Source organism: Acipenser ruthenus, chromosome 19, assembly GCF_902713425.1.
Source record: "Acipenser ruthenus chromosome 19, fAciRut3.2 maternal haplotype, whole genome shotgun sequence".
Taxonomy (NCBI): Eukaryota; Metazoa; Chordata; class Actinopteri; order Acipenseriformes; family Acipenseridae; genus Acipenser; species Acipenser ruthenus.
This window is the reverse complement of record NC_081207.1, coordinates 20,497,990-20,519,718: the sequence shown is the minus strand read 5'-3', so window position 1 is coordinate 20,519,718 and position 21,729 is coordinate 20,497,990. Positions and strand designations below refer to the sequence as shown.

The following is a 21,729-nucleotide window of genomic DNA, read 5'->3' as shown; positions in this document are numbered from 1 at the left end:
GTGGGTGCTTGTGTTAGCCATAAATCCAGCACAGCTGGGAGCCACCTATGCTTGATCTGTGTACTGTTCGTTTTCTAATCTGTGTAAAGGCAGGAAAGTAAACAGAAACTTGAACGTCACAACACTGAATAAATCAAACAGTTGCAAAGAAATCAAGATAAGATTACCATGTGAAGAAAATCCCCATCTGCCTGCTGGGTGGGAAGAATCTGTTTTCCACAAAATTGAGCTGACTGAAATAGCTGCTCAGCAGATCGATGCCAGCTTCGCTTCTGCTCGGAGTTCGACAAGCCTGTAACACCAACAAGTTAAACTTTACTTGGGAGCCACACAAGATTTTCTCATTCTAATTCTCATATATATATATATATATATATATATATAAAAGAAAAACATCTTGCATGGCTCCAAATTTTTTTCCCTTAACTTTTCTTAAACAATATGCTGTCTGTGTATATTTATTGACATGCATGTACAGTAATGTGCTTCACTCGTTCATTCTGGATCTTGTTTTTATGAAACAAACGGTGCCAATGAAAGTGGGCGTGAACAGAAAGCATCAGGCTTGATGGCACGCTGTGATGTCCTGCGATTAGCATACTCCATTTAGTCTTGAGACGTTTGTTATTGAATTTCCAAAGTTTCTTTTAGCCCAATTTTGATCCTTAATCCTTACCACACATTTTAAACTAGCAAACTCAACAAGAATTCAAGAGGAGGTGCAACTTCATGGCCCTCAGACGATTGCTGGGGAGCTTTTAAAAGTGCAGCCCCAATGGTTATATACATAGCTAAGTATCTATGATATCTAAGTTCTTACCTGTCGTAGATCCATAAGATCTGCAATTGTATCTTCATAATTTGAGCCGTCTTCACTGTAGTGCTCCAATATAAAGTCCTGTACAACAAATATAACATAGTAAGTTACCCCTCATACAAGTAATTTTCCCTATTGTTTTGAGATTTTTTAAATCAACTTTTACTGCAGGATTCTGTGTATATACAGTACAGATAGCTTCAGAAATTAGCAAGAGCCTTGGAAAAGTCATATGATGTTCTGAACAGTATACATGTAATTGTCTTTTATAGATTCTATAAATCCAAAAGTGACTTCAAAAGTGAAGTCCTATCCTGGGAAGAAGAGAGTGTGTCATTCTATAAAGAAGAATTGAGTATCGACAACAATAAGTTGTCATTGTACTGTACCTTAAAAGGGACTGAAAAATCTGCTTCTTTTGTCTCTTTTAGACCCAGTGGAATTAGAGGAAGGCTGGAAGTCTCTCTGTGCACAAAAGGAAAAAGAAAACAGAGAGCCATGTTAGAATTGTACTCCGAGAGTTGGGTAATGCTTTTACAAGGTAGTCTAATTTGATTGGATCAACAAAAGCTTTCTCACCCCTTTCCCCCAGCCTGTTTTGTCAACATCAGCCAGAGTTTACCATGTTTATCTAGGTAAATATTACACAAGTTCACATGGTACATATTTATTGCTTTCAAAAGAAAATTCAATTTGACGCCCCCCCCCCCCCCCCCCCCATTATAAGCATGGGTTATAATCGGTTAAACGTAACCTTAACACCTTAACAACACTGCAAGAAGGCAGTCAGCACACCAAATGGGCTTTGAGACCTGTGCAGTGGCACGAAACCCATCATCTAGAATCACAGAACCGTGTATGAAATGTGAAACCGAATCTCAAAGCCTTTTGCATTTTTCATATGGCAGCCATATTATGTCAGAGGCGTTTCTATAACACTGGAAATACGATGTCTGTATCTCAGAGATATAGTCTATGGCAGTGGCTGCAGATGTATTAACACAAAGATAAAGTTAGGAAATATTCTTGGAGCATAGCATGCAACCCCAAGGTAATCCTGGGCAAGTGGATAAAACAATTGCATTTGTGCTTAGAAACAAATGTAGCACAGATAGCTTCAGTAATTGATGAGAACCTTGGAAATGTCACATGGTGTCGTGAAATGCTTTAACATGTAATTGACTTTTACAGATACAATAAATCCAGGCTTTAAAAGTAAAGTCCTATCCTGGGAAGAAACAAAGAAACTAGTGTCCTTCTCCAAAACAGATTAGTTTACCAAAAGCTTGTCAATATGCTGAATTTTCACTTAGTTGCTTCTACCTAAGACTATAATTCCATATCACATAGGACTTATAAGATAAATGATAAGCTGATCATTCCTTGATCAAGATAACTCTCCATAACAGTTGCTATGATTTTGTGTTGTTATACAGATATTTGTTGCCTCATAATTCTAATGTCATTCTGGGGTGAATGGGAGAAGAGAAACAAGTATTCCATAGCAGAATTCACTTGCGTCAAAGTGAAATTCAAATCGGGAAAACTAAAAGATCAACAGCAAAGAAAAAGAGTGAACTTGCTGAGAATGTTGACGTTAGTTCACTGTATTGCATATACATGTATACTGTGCCTTGACAATGCTTATAAACGAGGCTGTGAGTGAAGGAGGGGCACTAAATCTACACTGTGAATCCCCAGGGTGAGGAAGTGAGGAATGACCAGCAATTAAAACAACCATCCTATACTCTCTGCATGTAAATCAGGCAGGAAATACACAGATTCTTGGATAAAAGTTTTTAACCTTGCAGCTTTGTACTGTACACTCTATGTGATTGTCAGTTAGACTGAGGATGATTCATGTTGAGAGGAAAATAGATGCAGCAACAGCCTTTCTCCTTCTTTCAACATCAATGCATTTCTGACACACAAAAGGCACCTAACCTACAGCTCATCATTCTAAAATAAACTTTTAAACTATGAGATCTACACCACCAGGTTTTGCACCCACAATGGAAGGAAGGACCTTACAACCTTGGCAGCGCAAATTATAGTTTTGATTTATATGGAAGCTGCTTCTAAAGTAATATAATGTATCAAAAGTTGACACAAAATACAGCTGTATACCTTATTGTTTTTAATGCAAAGGGATACTTGAACTATTCTGTAATATTGCCACAATGCAAGTAAGTTTAAATCGTGATGGTCAAAGAAGACTTTTATAGGCAAGTAAGTGCTTGGTCGACAGGAGCCAACCCCAACTTCCTTATTCAGTAATCATTGAGAATGGTCACATATTAGAAATAATAGAAGGACTAATGGAAACACACAATATGCCAGCTCAAGACCCAGTTACACTTTTGTATTTTTCCCCCCTCAAACAAAATGTTCCAGCTTCACTTCATTGAGCCCAATTATCCTTCTGTTGAAAAAGCAAGTTGAAGCGTCTTAAGCATTGTAACCTTTTTCACACCACACTCACTTGAGAAGACAGTAGGTTATTGTTGGGCCATTACAAGAGCTGTGAAGTCAAATGCTGCCACGAAAGGGGCTTATCTGCAATACAATGCAACCATGGAAGTTTGTACTACTTTATCTGTCACCTTTTGAGGGTGCTCGTTAAGACTGAACGTACCTGCAACAAAACAAAAAGTCCCTGGAAGTCATCCAATATGAAACACTGCTGTGTCTGAACCATGACTCAGACAGCACTGATAGTTCAAAGCATGAATCCCAGGACATGTATTTTCATTATCCCAAATACAGCTTTTAACTCTCCATAGTGGCTTAAATTCACTCAAATCAAAGTCCAGGTAGAATCTAAAGGCTGAAAATCCTCCCTGTGAGGAGTACATATGTTTATGTTCATTGCATTTTCACATACAATGTTGCTACTAGTCCTGGAACCTTTGGTGCTAATCTTTTATTCATGCTTAAAACTGAAGCACTTGTGCAGTATCTGAAAAGTACTTTTGCATCAAGCAAGACTTTTAGGGTTGTCACATATTGTATTGCAGACGGGTGGGTATACAGACAGAATAACAGCTCTAAAATAACTTAAGCTAAATAATGGTGATATCAAGTCCCATCACAAGTGGACAGGTGGTTTTCCAGATATACTGTATAGAAGAAATGGTCTTGAAGTGTCCCACACTCATGTTTAAGAGTCACTCTAAAGTAGGATTCTTCAGTGGTTTAGCCTTTTGTCACCCTGCTTCATCAGAAATCAAACAACGTTGGCACACTAACAGGGGTGTAGTGCTGGTGGGTCGCAGGGGGGCACCGCCCCCCCCCCCCCCCACTTCTCTTGGGCAGGGAGATCACCGCTTCCGTACTTCACGTGTAGAATATTGAACTGTTTTGCTCCTATTACTATATGGAGATATACATGTGTATAACCCATACAAATAAGCAAAGAATACAATAACCGTAAGAAACCCTTGAGAGATAAAAGCTGAAAAACGTTTGAATAGCGTGCCTGGTTTGGAACAACAGGTGTGAATAAGGGAACCTGTATTAACGCTTTACAATTAGATGTCATAATTGGGACAGTTCTTATTTTAGACCCATATATCAAAAATAATGTAGATAAAATAAGCTAAACATTTATTTAAAAGATAAAACTCAATCCCAACAAACAAATAAAGGGTACCTGTGGCCTTACACATCTTATTTTGCAAACGGATGCACTTCTGTTTCAAAACCTCAGTCTCATTCGCTCTTAAGCGCCTGCAATAGGACAGTGAGACGAGTTGATTCTGGACCAAACCATTCAATATATGAGAAGGGGGAGTGAGGGAGTGTTGCACATAGGATTAATAATAATAATGACGGCATTTTAATCTTGTGTGTATGTACAGTGTTTGTTTATTTTTGTATCTTTAATATAAATAGCTGTAAGTCTAGTTGCTTTACAATAATACCTCAACACCTGATTGTCTGAATTTGTAATCAATTGGTACACTTGTTAGCCCTTTACCTACTAGTGATAAACTGCGGTTCTATTGAGTTTATGGGGAAACAGGGGCTGCAGGACTACACCACTGCACACTAACAATGGACACTTTCAATCTATCCCCTATCAGGTAGTAGACACATGCAAACTCTGGTTTCAGCATGAGGAAGCAAAAGATGTTTGGTGTTTTGTATATACTGATAGCATTTTACAAGGAACACCTACTATATAAATGGTATGTGAGCAAACACAGAGCACTGTTCTCATAGAGGGAGATTCCATGCTCACATTCAAGGCTTAACACCTGTTTCTGTAAACTAAATCAGAAGCAGGTGTTGTGATATCAGTAATATAATTTAGTAATAGATAACATCCAGTAATAGTATTGTGGTATTGATTACAAGAAAGAAAGAAAGAAAGAAAGAAAGAAAGAAAGAAAGAGTTCGCTACCCTTACAGAGCTGAAATGTATGCCTGCCTTGTCTAAATGTACAGCTAGGGCCAAAAGTTTTGCATCACCTAGAATTTTAGGATTGAGACATAATTAAAAAACAAACAAAAAAACACTATATTAACATAATTTAGATATTTTATTTAACATCATGTAATCAAATAAACTACAAAATGATATCGCAAAAGTCTACCAGAAGCCATAATAGTACAGTATTTCATGTTAGATTTCGAGATGTCACATTTTTCAATTTTTGGCAGTTTTTGTTAAGTATATGGAAAACTACAAAGCGGTAACTTAATATGTTAACGTGACATTATTCAGCAGGCTTCATTCTACTTTATCAAGCAAAATGTGTTAATTCTATAGGGTGATAGTAACTAAGAATGCTGTTCCCCACAATCATGTGCAACTTTACACAAAAAATTTAGTATTTTGGTATTTGTTTCTATATACTTCTATAGTCCATTCTTTATGAATAAGCTTGTTCACATTCCACTAAACTAGTTTTAGCCGTAGGGACACAAGTTCCTGCCTCTACAAACTGTACATTGGGTGTATATTTGACTGCCTTTGTACTGGTCTCTGCAATAGATTTCTGTCCATCAAAGTAAAAGGGAGTTTAGTTCTTTTGGCTGTGTGTTAGCCTCTGAGCTTGAAAAGTGGGGGTTTGTTCCTCAGTCATTGCCTCTAATATTATGTAAGGGGTGCTGATGTACCGCTCTGAAGTTCCTTACAAAGTGCTTGTTAATTAAAAAATGACTGTACAGATAAACCTTGGCATTTGGCATTCTGAGAAGTCACGACTCTAGCTGAATCACCGGAGAGTATTGTATTGCAGTACTGGTGTTCTTATTACCAAATGCCAAATTTTAATGCATTCTCATTTACTGGACTAATCACTCTTTTGATTGTGGTTGCCACTGGAGACATGGTAGATTTTCAAGATCTATGACATGGAATACTGATTACTTTCCCTACCTTTCAGTCCAATCTGTTTTTCCGGACGTACTGCCATTTAGAGGCCACTTAGTTAAAGCTTATCTGATAAATAATACTGTGATAACAGGTCACCTAGATACTGAAATCTGCCTATTACAGTTGCAAAATCCATTTGTGAAAAGGAAACAACCCCATTTAATATGTTAATACTATTAGTTTAAGGCATTATAGCTCTTATCAATCTCTCGATTATATTTTTGTTTAAGATCCTCTCTTGGACCGTTTCACATTTAATTTCACAAAGAACACAGATTAGTTCACTTGGAAATGCTCAGTGTCAAAAATGCCGAAATGACACACATAAGCCTATTATTGTATTTTGAAAACTATGGACTAGATTCTATTTACTCCAAATTGTTATAAATGCACAATTCTGTCAAAGAAACTCAACCAAAAAAGTTACCAAACCTGAAATAAATAACTCGAATGTTTTATGTAGGGACTTGCAAATCGTTTCAGTAAAGCAAGGTAATATCCACAAACAAGGAGATTAGAAGGATGACAAATCACAGCAAAGTGTGGTATAAGTGGAGGAAAAGCATTGCAAATGTACTGTGGTGAACCTTTACAAAGAATGGGGATTAAATTCCATTTATACAGGAACAAGCTACTTCATGACTTACTCTACGCTCTGATAGACTTCTACAGAGCTGTTGAGGCCTTCCAGATGCTCCATTAAAAGCTGCAGGTTGGAGTTGACATAGCTCAGCTCCAGCACCGCCATCTCCCGGACCTTGTTGTTTGTGGTTGCCCTGGAAACAAGCAGAAGGACATTAGTCAGTCTTTGAATCCTCAAGAATGAAAAGCCTTTTCACCGCACATGAGGGAGAAAGACATTAGTCAGCTTTCTGTCAAAAGCCTTGTATTTAAATATGAAGTCCCATATTGTATAGCAAGGGAAAATATAAGGGGCTCCCGAGTGGCGCATCCAGAAAAAGCTCTCGCGTAGAGTGCAGGATGCGCCCTATAGTCTGGACGTCGTCGGTTCGAGTCCAGGCTATTCCTTTGCCGACTGAGGACAGGAGCTCCGAGGGGGTGGCGCACAATTGGCCAAGCGCCGCCCGGAGAGAGGGAGGGTTAGGTCGGCCAGGGTGTTCTCGGCTCACCGCTCACCAGCGACCCCTGTAGTCTGGCCGGGCGCCTGTGGGCTTGCCTGTAAGCTGCCCAGAGCTGTGTTGTCCTCTGACACTGTAGCTCTGGGTGGCTGCATGGTGTGTCTGCAGTGTTAAAAAAAGCGGTCGGAGGACAGTGTGTGCTCGCCTTCGCCACTCCCGAGTCAGTGCGGGGGTGGTAGTGGTGAGCTGAGCTAAACAAAAATAATTGGACACTATTAAATTGGGGAGAAAACAACAAAAAAAAACTAATTGGCGACTACTAAATTAAAAAAAAGAAAGGGAAAATATAAAAATACAGTGTTTTATTCCTCACCTAAGATGTAGTTTAAAAGTGTTACAAAATTAAAAATGGTGGCAGCCTTTTTACAGCTCTTTTGAAATGTCTATACTGTGATTAAAGTTGTTTGTACTCATATATTACACTGTTACTGTATTGTAGTATATCTCATATGAATTATATTTTTATCAATTGATAATAATAATATTTTTAATTACAAAGTGCTACCCGGGCTTTCAAATCCATTTAGTTTTTATAAGCATTAGCAGCATTATCTCTGGTACCCCTTTTTTTCAAGTACAATTTGAAGAAAACCTTTTTCTTCATCACGACCTGTGCGGTAGGTCATATGACCAGATTGCAGCAAGACCATGTGACCTACCTGGAGTGAAATTGAACTACAGCACAGGAAGTGATATTGTACCAGGAAGTAGCAGCAACTATTCATTCTACAGAGTTGTCTTTGAAGAACAGAAAACAGGGACCAGTTATTATATAATAAAAATATATATTTTAAAACCTTGGTCAGCACTTACTCTAAACAAGTCTCATGCAATCTGCAGTTACACCAATTTCAAACTCTAATGCCAAGCAGTTTCGTTAAGGCAACATTAGGTAATGTGAGAAAACAGTGCCTGTTTGTTTTTTGACAGCGTATTGAAAGCTATGCACACACTTCTGAAGCTTCTGCTTGTTGCAAAACCAGTTTGGGCAAACTTGTTTTGATTACTAATGCTGTCATTTTAAAGAAAGAAAAACACAGTCAATTTTGATACACTCTGGTCAAGTGTGCAGTGTCACATATTCATCATCAAACCAATCTGTACCAAGCGGAAATGTAAGAGAAACCTATGAGAACTTCCTGGTTCCTCAATCTCAGCTTCCTATTACCTGTTTTAATCAAACACGCACACACCAAAGTAGTAAAACAAAAACATTCCCGCCCACCTGCTTGTACCAGACAGCTGTAAAAGCTCTCATTGGCACCCAGCTGCTAGAAAAGCAATTAAAAGACTCCAGCTGATTGGAAGAGGAACTCTGCACTCCCACACGAAAGACACAATTATCCCATATAGCAGTAATACCTTCTGTAATGCCAATCAGGCACTCCTCTGTAAAGTTGATCCTGCATTTTTTCCTACGAAAACTATGCCATGGTTCATTATAGTTTTTTACACAAGTACACTGAATGCCTGAGTAAATGTCTTCAGTGCATACAAACTTAAACAGACAGAACAGTTTCTGAATGTCAAAAACTTTATTTACAGCCCTTTATAGGCCAGTTGATGGATTAACACAGTTTCTGTGACTAAACGGATTTACAAAAATCTGTAGCCCAGTTCTCCATTTCTTCAGTTTGTAGTGCTTTCTTCATTTTTACAGTTCTCTCGGGGAACTCCATTAGTCTGATTCAACAATCCTAGAAATCATTTCCTCATTTCATAATGAAACATTTAAAATGGTTAATTTTTCTACAGCTATCCAGACAAAGGGAGATCAATTGATCTGGGTGGAACGGTTTCAGTCAGCCTTTGTGGATAATGTTAACTACTTTTAAAAAAGGTTTTTGCATGTTGCCCCTTCTGAAGCACACACGCTGTTATAGAAACAGTTTAAACAAAACCACATACTGCAGGAAGAAATTAGTACAACGGAAACATACATTTTCACAAAACCATCATTGTAGAACATTTTTTCAAGAAATAGGTGATCTAGCACCATGTTTGCCTGTGTTGTAGAAAGAAAAAAAAAATGTGTTTCCCTTTGTGACTGCAGTAGGCAACAATGCAAAACTAATAACACCTGAGGAAAAGCTAGTCATATTTTTGCCTAACTCGCACCTAGTTTCCCTACCTGTCTTTTCCACAGAAAGAAATGTATTGCCTGAAATCAATGTACACAATGAGGAAATCAATTTCTTATTTGGGTTGAAGTTTTTGATGAAACAGGCGGCACCTCACTGACTAAGCTTTTAGCATTGCAAAACCACAATAAACGTCTATGTAATAGAGAACCTGTACTTTGAACAGATATTAACGTAAGGAAAGTACACAAATTGTATCTTGTTAGTGATTTTTTAAATACTGATAAAAGGTACAGCTTACATTTTTCTATTGTAATAAAACCCTAATTATGGTTTGCAGCCCTTGCACAGTGTGTACTTCAATCAATCAATCTGTACTTATTTATATACCGTACAGAGTCAATTATCAGAGCTAACTGAGACCGATACTAGTTTGTATAATCGATTTGTATGGATAATCAAACAGGTATTAATAACAATTACTGTACCTTTAATAATGTATAGCATCAAGTTAACATACACAAGTACTTAGTACACAAGTACCGACTGATGATATGCAGCTAGTAACCTATTCTATCACATTAAACATACAAAATGACAAAACTTTACAAATCACTAAATTAATGCAATTCTGTAAAACTTTACACCTACAGTTAAAGTAATGAAATACTGTAATTAAACATACCATATACCAAACTTTGAAAGTCATCAAAGAATACAATTCAGTATACCTTTGACACATTACAGAACTTTAGGAATCGTTTAAATTCAGTAAAATGTTTCTATACTTTGATACTGGCTGTTAAGGCATTGTAGTAACGTGCAATTGAAATGAATAAAATAAGTTCTTAGCTGCTCAATAACATAGACAGGATCTCCAGCCCTTACTGATGAAATAGAAGAAAAATGAACGAGGTGTTTTAATTTGCTTAACTGCAGCAATTTGAAGCACACAATGCTCCAGCTAAGGTTTTGGTGATCTGAATAATTCTTTAATTTGCCTCAGTCTGCTGGTCCTTTTTTTGGCAGCTAAATCTCATAGCCGTTTTAGCAGCAGAAGCTCTGTGCGTAATACACCACACGTAATTCATCACAAGATTACAGGTGCGTTCGGTTGATTAGACAGTACGGTTGATCAAAGATCGGATAATCCGCTTTTGTAATCCACACAGTAAACCGTCGCGTATCCTGCCATCACACATATCCGTCCGAACCTTTATCCACCATGATTAATCTCTTCATCAACGTTAGTTTATTATTGAACAGAGAAGATTAGTTCAGAGATTGTACATCCTACCAACGTTTTTGTACACAGTGTTGTATGTGAATGCGCTGCCATTGCTGATAGTGTCATGTGAGCTGTTCAGTGTGTAAATAAATTCTGTCTGCTTGTGGGGTGTATCAACTTCAACCTCTTTCTCAATCTCCTGCCTGTCACTCAGCAGCGAATGCACGCACCCATACGGCAGATGGCTACTCTGTCACAAGCATTAATACCCTGTATCATTCTAAACCAGGGATTTAGGGGAGCTCCCTAATAAAAGCTGAATCTCAAAACAATAATTGTACGACGATAGTAATTGTTACAGCTGTGTATAATGGTATTTAAAACAGGATTAATTCATCCGACTTTTTACACCTTTAATCTGGTCCCACCGCAGTTGGATGTGCGACGGATTACTGTATATGTATTTAAACATACAGATTGCTACAGAGGATTAAAATGTATATGCTTTTAAGCATGTTTTGAGAGCTGATACAAATGTGAAATCCCTAACACCTATATGAACTGGGTTCAAGAATTGTACAGAAGTTGTACACATAACATTACCACTTAAACTGCATTTTTATACATGTTTGTGTTTCAAAATGAATGTGCTAAAAGGATTGTCAGCATTCTAGAGGATGGGGTTTGTCTATTTAAGTACTGCTAGGAATGCACAGTGCTTAGAAGTTTGACAGCAAACTACCTGAGAGATACCGTAGAGAGGTTAATCAAAAAGGAGGAAATGTTTTGCCACAAACAGGAAGCAAGGTCCCCGCCCCCGCCCCCGTCCATTTCATTTTTTTCATGAACATTGAACACAAACAGTTTTAAAAAGCAGATTCTGTAGGTTTCTATGTTTCTTTAAACTATTATCTATGTATAGAAGAACATTAAGGGGAAAAAAGCAATCATTTTTTTAACATTTTTAAAAGGTTTAATATATATTATTGCTGCAAGTGTGTAAAAGGACAGAGACTGGGTGTGAACCGGTGAGCTCTTAACCTCATCTCACCAACTGGGATCAGAAGCCATAATATAGTCATAATTTCATTTGCAGAACAGAATTGTGTTCAAATATTAACTTTATTAACTTAGACTAGAACACAAGTGCTTTAGTTTAATTAATGTACTATTTCAAATTACTGTATACAGGTAGTTTACAGTAAGTTAACAGCTTAGAAACAAAGCCATTGTATTGGACTACTGCATTCATGTGGGTGTATTTGGTCCTTCGAAGAACAGATATTTATCAGACTTGTATTACAGGTTCTGCCAGCCTGTGAATGCATTATCTGATAAGTGGATCACGGATTTGAATGAAAGAGAAAAAAAAACTGGTATCAATCCACTTTTGGCAGGAATTTAACATAAAAAGGTAAGAGTTAGCTATAAACCACTTTGTGGTTCATAGCTCCCTTAACTTGAGCTCACTGGTCTGAAAACCAGCAATTACTGGTCACGGGCTAGGGTGTGGCACTGAGTTTTAAACCAGAAAACAACCAGAACAAGAGGAAGAAACTAAAGGTCATTGATACAGAGTTTCTCTATACCAAAAATACATGTATCTTCTATACTGTATATCTGACATCTACTAGTGGCAATAAAGTATGAAATGACGCCTGTGGTGGGTGGCAGTGAAGAATGTGGGTGCAATAATGTCAAACAGTTTATATTGTACATTAAATCCTGAAATATCTTGGTATCTTGCATAAAACAAGAAATAAACAGGTATACAAGAAATAAATGAACTGGTTTGGTGACAATGACCTCATGGGTTTTATTTGTGTACACTGACAGCCCTTATACAAGTTTACCCCAATACATTTACACAGTAATTTTGCACTTTTCCCCATGTCTTTGCCATGGTTATACTATGTATTTACAATAGTTTAACCTGCTTCGCTATGTTTCTTTTTTTTTTAAATGCTTTACAATGCTTACTTATTACACTTTGCTGTGCTTTTATTATGATGAACATTTATTATTATGATTTATTTCTTAGCAGATGCCCTTATCCAGGACAACTTACAATTGTTACAAGATATCACATTATTTTTACATACAATTACATTATTTTTTACACATTATTTTTTATATACAATTACCCATTTATACAGTTGGGTTTTTACTGGAGCAATCTAGGTAAAGTACCTTGCTCAAGGGTACAGCAGCAGTGTCCCCCCCCCCACCTGGGAATGAACCCACAACCCTCCGGTCAAGAGTCCAGAGCCCTAACCACTACTCCACACTGCTGCCCATTTACAAAGGAGTGACTAGTATTTTTTTTTATGGATCATCTTCCTTTGATCCTCCTTGTCTTACCATATCATCTTAGTTGGTGCTTTGCCTTCTCAGACAGAAAACACCAACTAGTAACGTCTTTAAAACAGAAGGCTTGTATTCTAGAGTTACAAATGCTGGTTTTATTTTCTGTTACCATCCCTGTCATTTGACAGAGCAGATTTTTTTCATCACGCTTACCTTTATCCTCTAAACTATAATTAGTCTGCATGGTTCATTCTGATAACAATATTTGTTTTACTTTGGAGATTAGACACAAAAAGATGCAATACTGAATATTTTAAAACACTGACAAAGACCATGTATTGAAACTTTTGGGGTGTTTTCTATTATCGGAATGGTTTTCTTTTAAAAGTAGTACTGTATCATATCTCGGTCAAATACAAATTATTGGATAACAGTCGCATTTTGTTTAATTCCAAAGTAGTTCTGATCCACCACATAATCCACATCAGCCGACTTCCCATTGCATCTGTGCAGTGTGCTGATTTCCCATTGCATCTGTGCTGTGTGGAATTTGCGTCAGGGGAGTCAGGCACCCAGGTTGCAATGCTAAGATTTAACAACAACAAATGTGCAATCCACAATCCAGTCCAAAAAAGGAGTGGCTGTAGCCCTACCGTACACTTCAACACGTCTCGCCATTCTTTGCATTACATAATTGCAATTATTGATGAAAGGAAAGGCTTTCGCTGTTCTGCTTCTATGTTTGTTTCTTTGTCCTAGAATTATTTTAAATGTAATCTGCTTGCCCACAAGGCAAAAGCTTGGATAGACTCTCTTTCTTTCTTCTACAGCTATGGACAAAAGCTTTGCATCACCCTATAGAATTAACACATTTTGCTTCATGAAGTTGAATAAAACCTGCTGAATAATGTTACCATAACATACTGAATTACATACCGATTTGTAGTTTTCCATATACTTAACGTAAAATGTGACATTTCGAAATCTAACAGAAAATACTGTACTACTATTATGGCTTCCGGTAGACTTTTGTGATATAATGTAGTTTCTTTGTTTGCATGATGTTAAACAAAAGATCTAAATTATGTTCTTACAGTTTGTTTTTTTTATTATTATATTTAAATCCTAAAATTCTGTGATGCAAAACCTTTGGCCATAGCTGTACTGTTTGGTACTTAAGAAAATGTATTTTGTTAACCCTAGATTGTGTGAGCCAGTGTATTCTAGAGTAGCCTGTTTACTTTCTTCAAGGGTTTGATGCCTCAGCGTGTCTTAAATTCCTATTCAGACTGTACTGTAGATGCGACGGATACAGTAATGTGTGTATTGGGTGGGCACATACCCATAAGAGAACAAAAAAAAAGCTGTCATGCTAATCTTCATGTACAACATGGCTTTCCAACATGTGAACAATACACTGGTATTAGTTTTCTCCAACAAAATGGAGAGAAAATGAATCGTTTTGCATCAGGGTTGAATATTATCCAGGCTTGCCCGAGGCAGGCTGTGGAAGTGAACAAAGTGTATATTTTTCAATGTGGAGCCGACATGTCTAAGGTGGGAGTCAGAACCAGTCAGTTGGAAAGTGTTCTACATGTTCCTGCTTTCCTGCTTCAGGGAATGAGAACGTCAATTTGTTTAAAAAAAAAAAAAAAAAACCTGTTATGTTTGTAGCTGTATAGAGGAGGCAGGGAGTTACATTCAAACATAAATCCTGACGTAAAGCATTTCAGCTAAAACTTTCACCAAAGTGTGCGTCTACGGGAGTCATTTTTATCCTAAAACAGGATTAAACTGCTATGCAACTTTAAAACTGCTTCCTACTCATTCCATGTGGTAAAAGTTCTAGAATGTTCAATATCACTGTCACTCCTGTTTGAGCTATCCCACTCCATCTCAATCCCAGCTGTCAAAAGATACTCTTCCCTGTCCTCAATAGGAATTTCCTCTGACACCTCTTAATGTCTTTATTAATAAAACCACATGGAGATCAGGATCCACCACTATTAATTAAGAACAAAACACAAAAAAAGTAACTTTTAAATCATTAAAAAAAAAATCTCTTCAAGATTTCAATGGCTGCAGAAGGTTACCTTAACTTATCCTAATCCAAAAACATGTCTGAAAAAAAATAAAGACAGTAATGCTTTGTTCAGTTCAGATCGTGCTGGCCTACTAGGCCTAGCCTGTCTAGAACAAACACGCAGGCAATCCTGTTCCAGCTCAGACTGCTTATGCACAAAAAATGTGTTTTCCTGAATCAAACACAATATTTCGTTCATTGTACCACCTTTAGGGTTTGCAAAACATTTACATAAAACTACCTGTGGTCCCAAAACAGCAAGATACGGGGAATGGTTTGTATGAATTGAAAGAATACTTTAATAAAACATGATAGGTACTGAAGGCCCTTACTTTCAGGCTTTACAAAACCTTCTGGTTGTTTTTTTTACATATATCCACATAATTTGGACCCCTAAAAAACTAATTTTATACCCCGAAAAATCATGACTGTAAAAAAATTTTTTTTTGTGTAAGACAAGGCTGTCAATATACTGTGGTCCTTCACCAGTTTTACACAGTCACTCAGACAGCTGTTAGCATTCCCAGTCAATAGAAGGGAGCAGTATTCTATCCCCCACTATTACCCCCACATTTACTAGGAAAACTGAATATAAGATTTTTTTTCATATTTGTTTTAACATTAATACATTTCCTGGAAATATGAAATAAAATAAAGGGTCTTGCTAATGCTGTTCAGTGTCATGAGACATTGTGTGCAGCTTGCCTGCCTGCTGTCAGCCAGTACAGTACGATACAGCAGGCAGAACAAAGAGTGTATTTTGCTACCCTGCGTACAATGGTGGGAACATACCTCAGAAGGTTTTCAGCACCGGCCCTCATTCGCATCTCCTTAATGATCTGCTGGTTCAGAGAGGCACGCTCGTTCTGCAGCTTGCTTCGCCCCGTCTGTGCAAAGGGGTTACAGCCCTGCAAAAACAAAACAACAGGTTTCAAGAGCGCTGAAGAAACTATGGGAGAAATGCACTAAGCACTTACAAAATGTTCATCAGTCTGTTCATTTAGGAGCATATATTGTATGGGACAGTTAATTAAAAAATAATTTAGGACCGCCTACTTGTTCTTGCTAGTTTTGTAAAATTACCAGTCAATGTTAAGCTAATCTATGTAATTTATTTTATGCAGATATGTTTAATCATGTGACTACTTAACTGCCAACCAACTTTACTTCACAAAAATACACACAGTTGTTTTGCAACTGTGTTATACTCTTCATTCTCCAGGTACCCTTAATGCCAGGGTATTAATGTCAAAAAAGGGAACACCCTCTGTTTGCACACCGGTTTGTGTCATACAACGGAACATTGGAAATGTAAATAAAATTTGCCAAAGGTGACTTTTGTCAGATTGTTAGGAAGTGTTTTTTTTTTTTTTTTTTTTTTTTTTTTTTACAGTAGTTTTTTTTTAAGCAAAAAGAAGAGTTTACAAAGAAACAAACAACTACAATATAGTTCAAGCTCTCTTAATCACTCTTGAGTTGTTTGTTTCTCTTTATGTAACTTATTTGCTCTCCATTAAAAAAGAGAGTACATTGAAAGAAATGCTTTTTAAAAAAAGTCCAATTGTTCCCTAGTTTCCAGGGAAATGTGTGAATCCCTGTGCGAGAGTTTGGACATGGGGGGGACCCAGACAGATCTTTATCTACAATAATGTTTTTAAACTGTGTTTTGTACTTGATCGCATTACACTGATTGAAACTCAGCTTACCTTATAGTGAGTATCAATTAAAGCCCTCTTAAGCCCTAATTAGTAATAATCACTGATCAAAAGAAACAGGTGTTTTTTTTGTTTTGTTTTGTTTTTACTTTTTTTGTACAGAATAATAGATTAAGGCCATTGAAGTGGTTTCATAGACTCTGTAATCCTGAAGACCACAAAAGAGTGTTATAGTCTAACGTTTTATTCTCTTAACATTGGAAAATATACATCTCCCAGGAGGAATGCATTGCCATATAGAGAGGCAAGCCAGGCCATTCCCCATCCATGACCCTGTCTTTATTACTGTTATAATACTGTGTGGTTTTCAGCTGTGTGATGTAACCAGGGAGTAGGTAGCTACTGTGTTGTGTAAATAACCCACAAGCACAAATAACAGGTGTGGTGCCTACTGTACATAAACCAAGTCGTGTCTGTGTCAAACACAAGAAAGACTATAGCAGGAGAAACAGGCTGTTTTTCTAAAATGCTGAATCCCTTAAAATGTCAAATGTTTTAGATTTCATGGTAAAAAATACAAAAAAAGTTTTGGATAATGTACCTTAAAGTTGTATAAGCAGTCTGTAAAACACGTTTATTTTTGGTGGTGCCAGTTGCAAGTTTAGTTATATAGTTCATTTGGATTTAAAGAACGCAGCTAAAACACTACATTACTAAAATATATTATCATTTTTCTATTCCTACTCGTGCAATAATGCACAATCAACACTCCTTGAAACAGTGTCACTGACATTCACTTCATTCACAATAATGTTCAAGATAAAATTGATCAATTCGAGTAAATGCAACTAAATCTGCTGACTTTCTTATAGTCTTACTTTATAATTCTGATTGAGCGTTTTGAAGTAATGGGTGGTTTATCACATGTTTCGAATAGTCTGGATCAGCAGCTTTCACTTCCAAAAAATATCTGTTATCAGCAACATTTTTGAAGACCCCCTTGCTTTAATAAGACCCTGATTTAACAAGTGTGCCCCCACCCCCAACCTTTTTTTGGAGATAAGGTTTTGACAATGGAAGCTATTATTGGAAATGCAGCATACAATCAGCCGACACAGAAATACCAAACTAATGAATGTATCCCTTCATTATCTATACGGGTATCTGACACATCCAAGTGTTTTTGAAGTCTGAGACCACACTGCAACATATAGTCAATTCTGTATTGTTTTTAACTCTATAGTGTACTCAGTGGTGGTACAAAAATGCTGTCAATAAGATTTATGGCTAAAATAGGCAGCCACATGAGTACTGTTCAATAGGAAATGTTTCTTCAAGTCTTTATCAGCCATACAACTATTTTTACCCCCCCCCCCCCCCCCCCCTAAATAAAATCATAAGATTAGAAAGTTTACATTCAAGTATATTGCTGTATACAGTATTGAATGTTCCAAGTATAAAGTACAGCAACATAATATTGCATATAGAATGTCACAATTGCTCATCATGACCTAAAATGACTTGAAACAGGGACATTTTTCAGAGATTCAAATATGCCAAAAACCATGCCAGCGAGAGTCAGTCCATTTAAACAAAATGATGTGCCCAACATGGCAGGTCCAAAACCAATTCTTCATGAAGTTAACACACATTTAAAAAAAAAACCACAACAAATAAAAGAAAAAAACCACTTTCCCATGCATGCAATCCATGAAACCTTGCGTGCTGTTTGCAACAATAAAATAGGACAATAAAAATGTAAAGAAATGGGCACAACAATAAAGAAAACTAATTTCCAGCACAAACCCTGTACAGTGCATGGCTTTTAAATTCACATTACACAGAGCTGTCTCCTGTGTTGCCTGGAAACAAAAGAACAGGCTATTTATATCAGCCAAGGGGCTGGCTTTTATTTACGTTCTAATTGACACAGGAAGTGGTGGACAATGCCTAATGACAGTTAAAGCTTGCATGAAGAGCACAGGCACGGAACAAAGGGTCCTTTTTTAGCTACGCTGACACATTTAAATATAAAACCACAGACTGTATATCTGACAACTCCCCTGTCATTGGAGAAAACAGTGCAGAAGTCAAGAGGTTATTCAAAAAGAGCTGCCCTAAACATTGTTTTCAAGAGAAACATGTATTCTGTGTAATTTATTAGAATTGTCACATATTTTCTTTTTTCTTTTCATTTAATTCAGCAAAGATTTTCTTAAAGCTTGATTGATTGTTCTAATCTTTCTGGACTTTAAAATATCTTGAATGTTGAATTAAAATATGTACACAGTTAAAAAAAATATATAAGAATATAACCAACCCTGGTGAAAATATTGGTTACTGTACATGTACGGACTATACACCAACTGGACCATCAACAATTTTAAGTAACAGTTAAGCAAAAGTCGTAAACAGTAACCAAGGTGTCATACAGTATACGCTGGCATGCTTGTGGAACAATGCAATCTGTGGACGTCAATTGTTTCTACGTCACCCTTCTCTCTGCCGTTCAGTAATCATTAATTAAACACTCAATGGCTATTTGCTATTATTACCAACCCACAGCTAAACTGGGGCTGCTTCCCTCAATGGAGAATACTATGTAACTGTCCGATATGGACCCTATTAAGCTGCCTTTAAACAAACAGACATGAACATGTACTGTATATATACAGTTAATAATGTACACAGTCTACTGTTGTCGGAGTTACTTAAGGGAGGAGGGCACAATGCAATCTAAAACCACAAGTAAATAAAAGGACAGAAACTGCAGTCTGATGTTCCGATGTGCCAGTGTAACTGACTACTCCTCTGCAAACTGTTACACGCCTCTGTTGCATGACAGATAACCAACATTTCCAGCCTGTTTGGTTATTTGTTTATTTAGCAGATGCTTTTATCCATGGCGACTTACAGAGACTAGCGTGTGTGAACTATGCATCAGCTGCAGAGTCACTTACAACTACTTTTCACCTGAAAGACGGAGCACAAGGAGGTTAAGTGACTTGCTCAAGGTCACACAATGAGTCAGTGGCTGAGGTGGGATTTGAACCCTATGGCTTCTGTTTTAAAGCAGTTCAGCAGTGGATGTCCAGTGGACCTTGATCCCCAAGTTACTGCAAAATGCTCTTTCATTAAACAGTAATACATTGAATTTTGGATTTAGGTTACTAAAAATCTAACACATAGTGATAGAAAAAAAAATCCTGATATTTTCTGATTTTGGGGACTGAATGCCATGGATTTATCAAGATTAATTGTTTAAAAACACATTTATGAATGCATTTCCTACATAAATAAATACATTCAATTACTATAGTATAGTTGTATCTATTTATTGGTAACAATAACAGGTTTATTGCATTATATATGTTTTTAAAAAAGAATAGGTAACTGCAGCAAATGAGCCATGACATGGTGCTGCAGGTGCACGCTCTGAAAGAAAAGGGCGCTCCAATGTATTACCTAGCCTGGAGACTGGTCTGTGAACCACACCCGTCAAAAAATATTATGCCTCATATCACTTTATATTAACGCCGATAACTCTATAGACTTTTTAACATGACGTTATATCGTGTCAACCCAGCCATGCTAGTTGTATATGTTTCAGAACCAACAACATGATTTTACTAGTTTGTACTGCATGTTTTATAAGTGTGCCAATAGATTAATGACAAAACCAGGTAGCAGAATGGCTTTTTTTGCGCAGATATTAAAACAGTCGTCCATACACACACTCCACAAACATAATCTATGTATTCATGTATTATCAATGTTTACTTGTTTGCTTAGCCTTATGTCCTGGCTCACACTTGAGTAACCTACCGAAAGCAAATTCACATTGATGTAATCGGGAACAGGTTCAGCAAACTGTTGCTTAATATTAATATGGCCGCCTCAACAGTATGTAAATTTAAGTAACACCTGTCAAGTTCCACTTTTCGTTTAGGCAAAACTTAAACACCTTAAACCCAACACCAACATTTACTCCGTAGTGCTTTCGAATTCTAAAGTATGCTGCTTACATATACTCAATACTTAATATAACGTTTTGTAAATATCCCTTATTAAAACATATGACTTCTAAGAAAGTTATGACAGTACTTACAGTAGTTTACTAACATTATTGCTTGTATACATTTTTTTTAACTCTGTTTATTAACATTCCACATGAAAAACAATAACAACAGAAAATCAAGTCAACCAAAAACAGTTCCCGTTCCCGTATCTGTTCAAAAATAATACATTTGCTATAGACATCCAACGCGTGGAAACAAAGAAAAGGGTTAAACAATGTATACAATCACAAAACTACGTCAGAAGAAAAAACAAGAGCTCTTGAACTAAAGAGGTAAAGCTGAAAAGAGTCAAACAAGATGCTGCTGAACTCCAGCCTAGTTGTACCCCTGACATACTGAACAGTATCAGTAATAAACCAAAATGAACACAAGTTACTCAATGCTCATCCTACCTTTTTGAAATAGCCACTATCAACCACATTGTTCTCTGTGTGTCCGTTGGACAGTATTGTATCCGTCATTCCGGTTTATTGCCGTATAAATCGTGCACCAAAAAGTTATTTTTCCCCTTGAGTACCAGGTGCTGCTTCTCAGAAGGTAACAATATTTCTCTGACAACACGTTTCACAGCGCTTGAGATTCGGACCACTTACAGTATCCAAAACTCCGCCCTGAAGATGTGACGTGCTCCGTTCCACACACACAAAAAAAATGCCTGGGTGTGTCATCATGAGTTGCGTTTGTTTACAAAAAACACCCTTAGCAACGCCCTTTTCTTCAATAAAATATATCTCAATGCATCAGAGAATAGTGGCTATAGAACTGACGAAGTGGAATACATTCTATAACATCAGAAACCATGTATATATTTATTCAAAATGTAGCTTGATTATGTTTTACCTTACTTTCAATGTATCTCTCATTCGCTTTGCTGTGATTTGACTAGGGTTTGCCACAGGAAGCCTGAAAGAAAGTATTTAAATATCCTAATAATTATTTAAAATGTATTTCCAGTAT

At 37.0% G+C, this 21,729-nt stretch overlaps 1 protein-coding gene across 2 annotated transcripts in view; it reads right to left on the bottom strand.

Annotated features, from left to right (window-relative positions):
• LOC117424170 (rhophilin-2-like) overlaps positions 1-21,354 on the bottom strand; it is a 34,884-nt gene extending 13,530 nt beyond the window's left edge. For both annotated transcript variants that reach the window (XM_034040292.3, XM_034040293.3), the window contains exons 1-6: positions 21,165-21,354; positions 15,831-15,946; positions 6,848-6,976; positions 1,207-1,282; positions 821-898; positions 168-292 (exon numbers count right to left, since the gene is read on the bottom strand). In XM_034040292.3, coding sequence (XP_033896183.1) covers positions 168-292; positions 821-898; positions 1,207-1,282; positions 6,848-6,976; positions 15,831-15,946; positions 21,165-21,233 — 593 coding nt within the window. In that variant the 5' untranslated portion in view covers positions 21,234-21,354. The remainder of the gene's footprint in view (positions 1-167; positions 293-820; positions 899-1,206; positions 1,283-6,847; positions 6,977-15,830; positions 15,947-21,164) is intronic.
• Between the last annotated feature and the right edge of the window lie 375 nt (positions 21,355-21,729).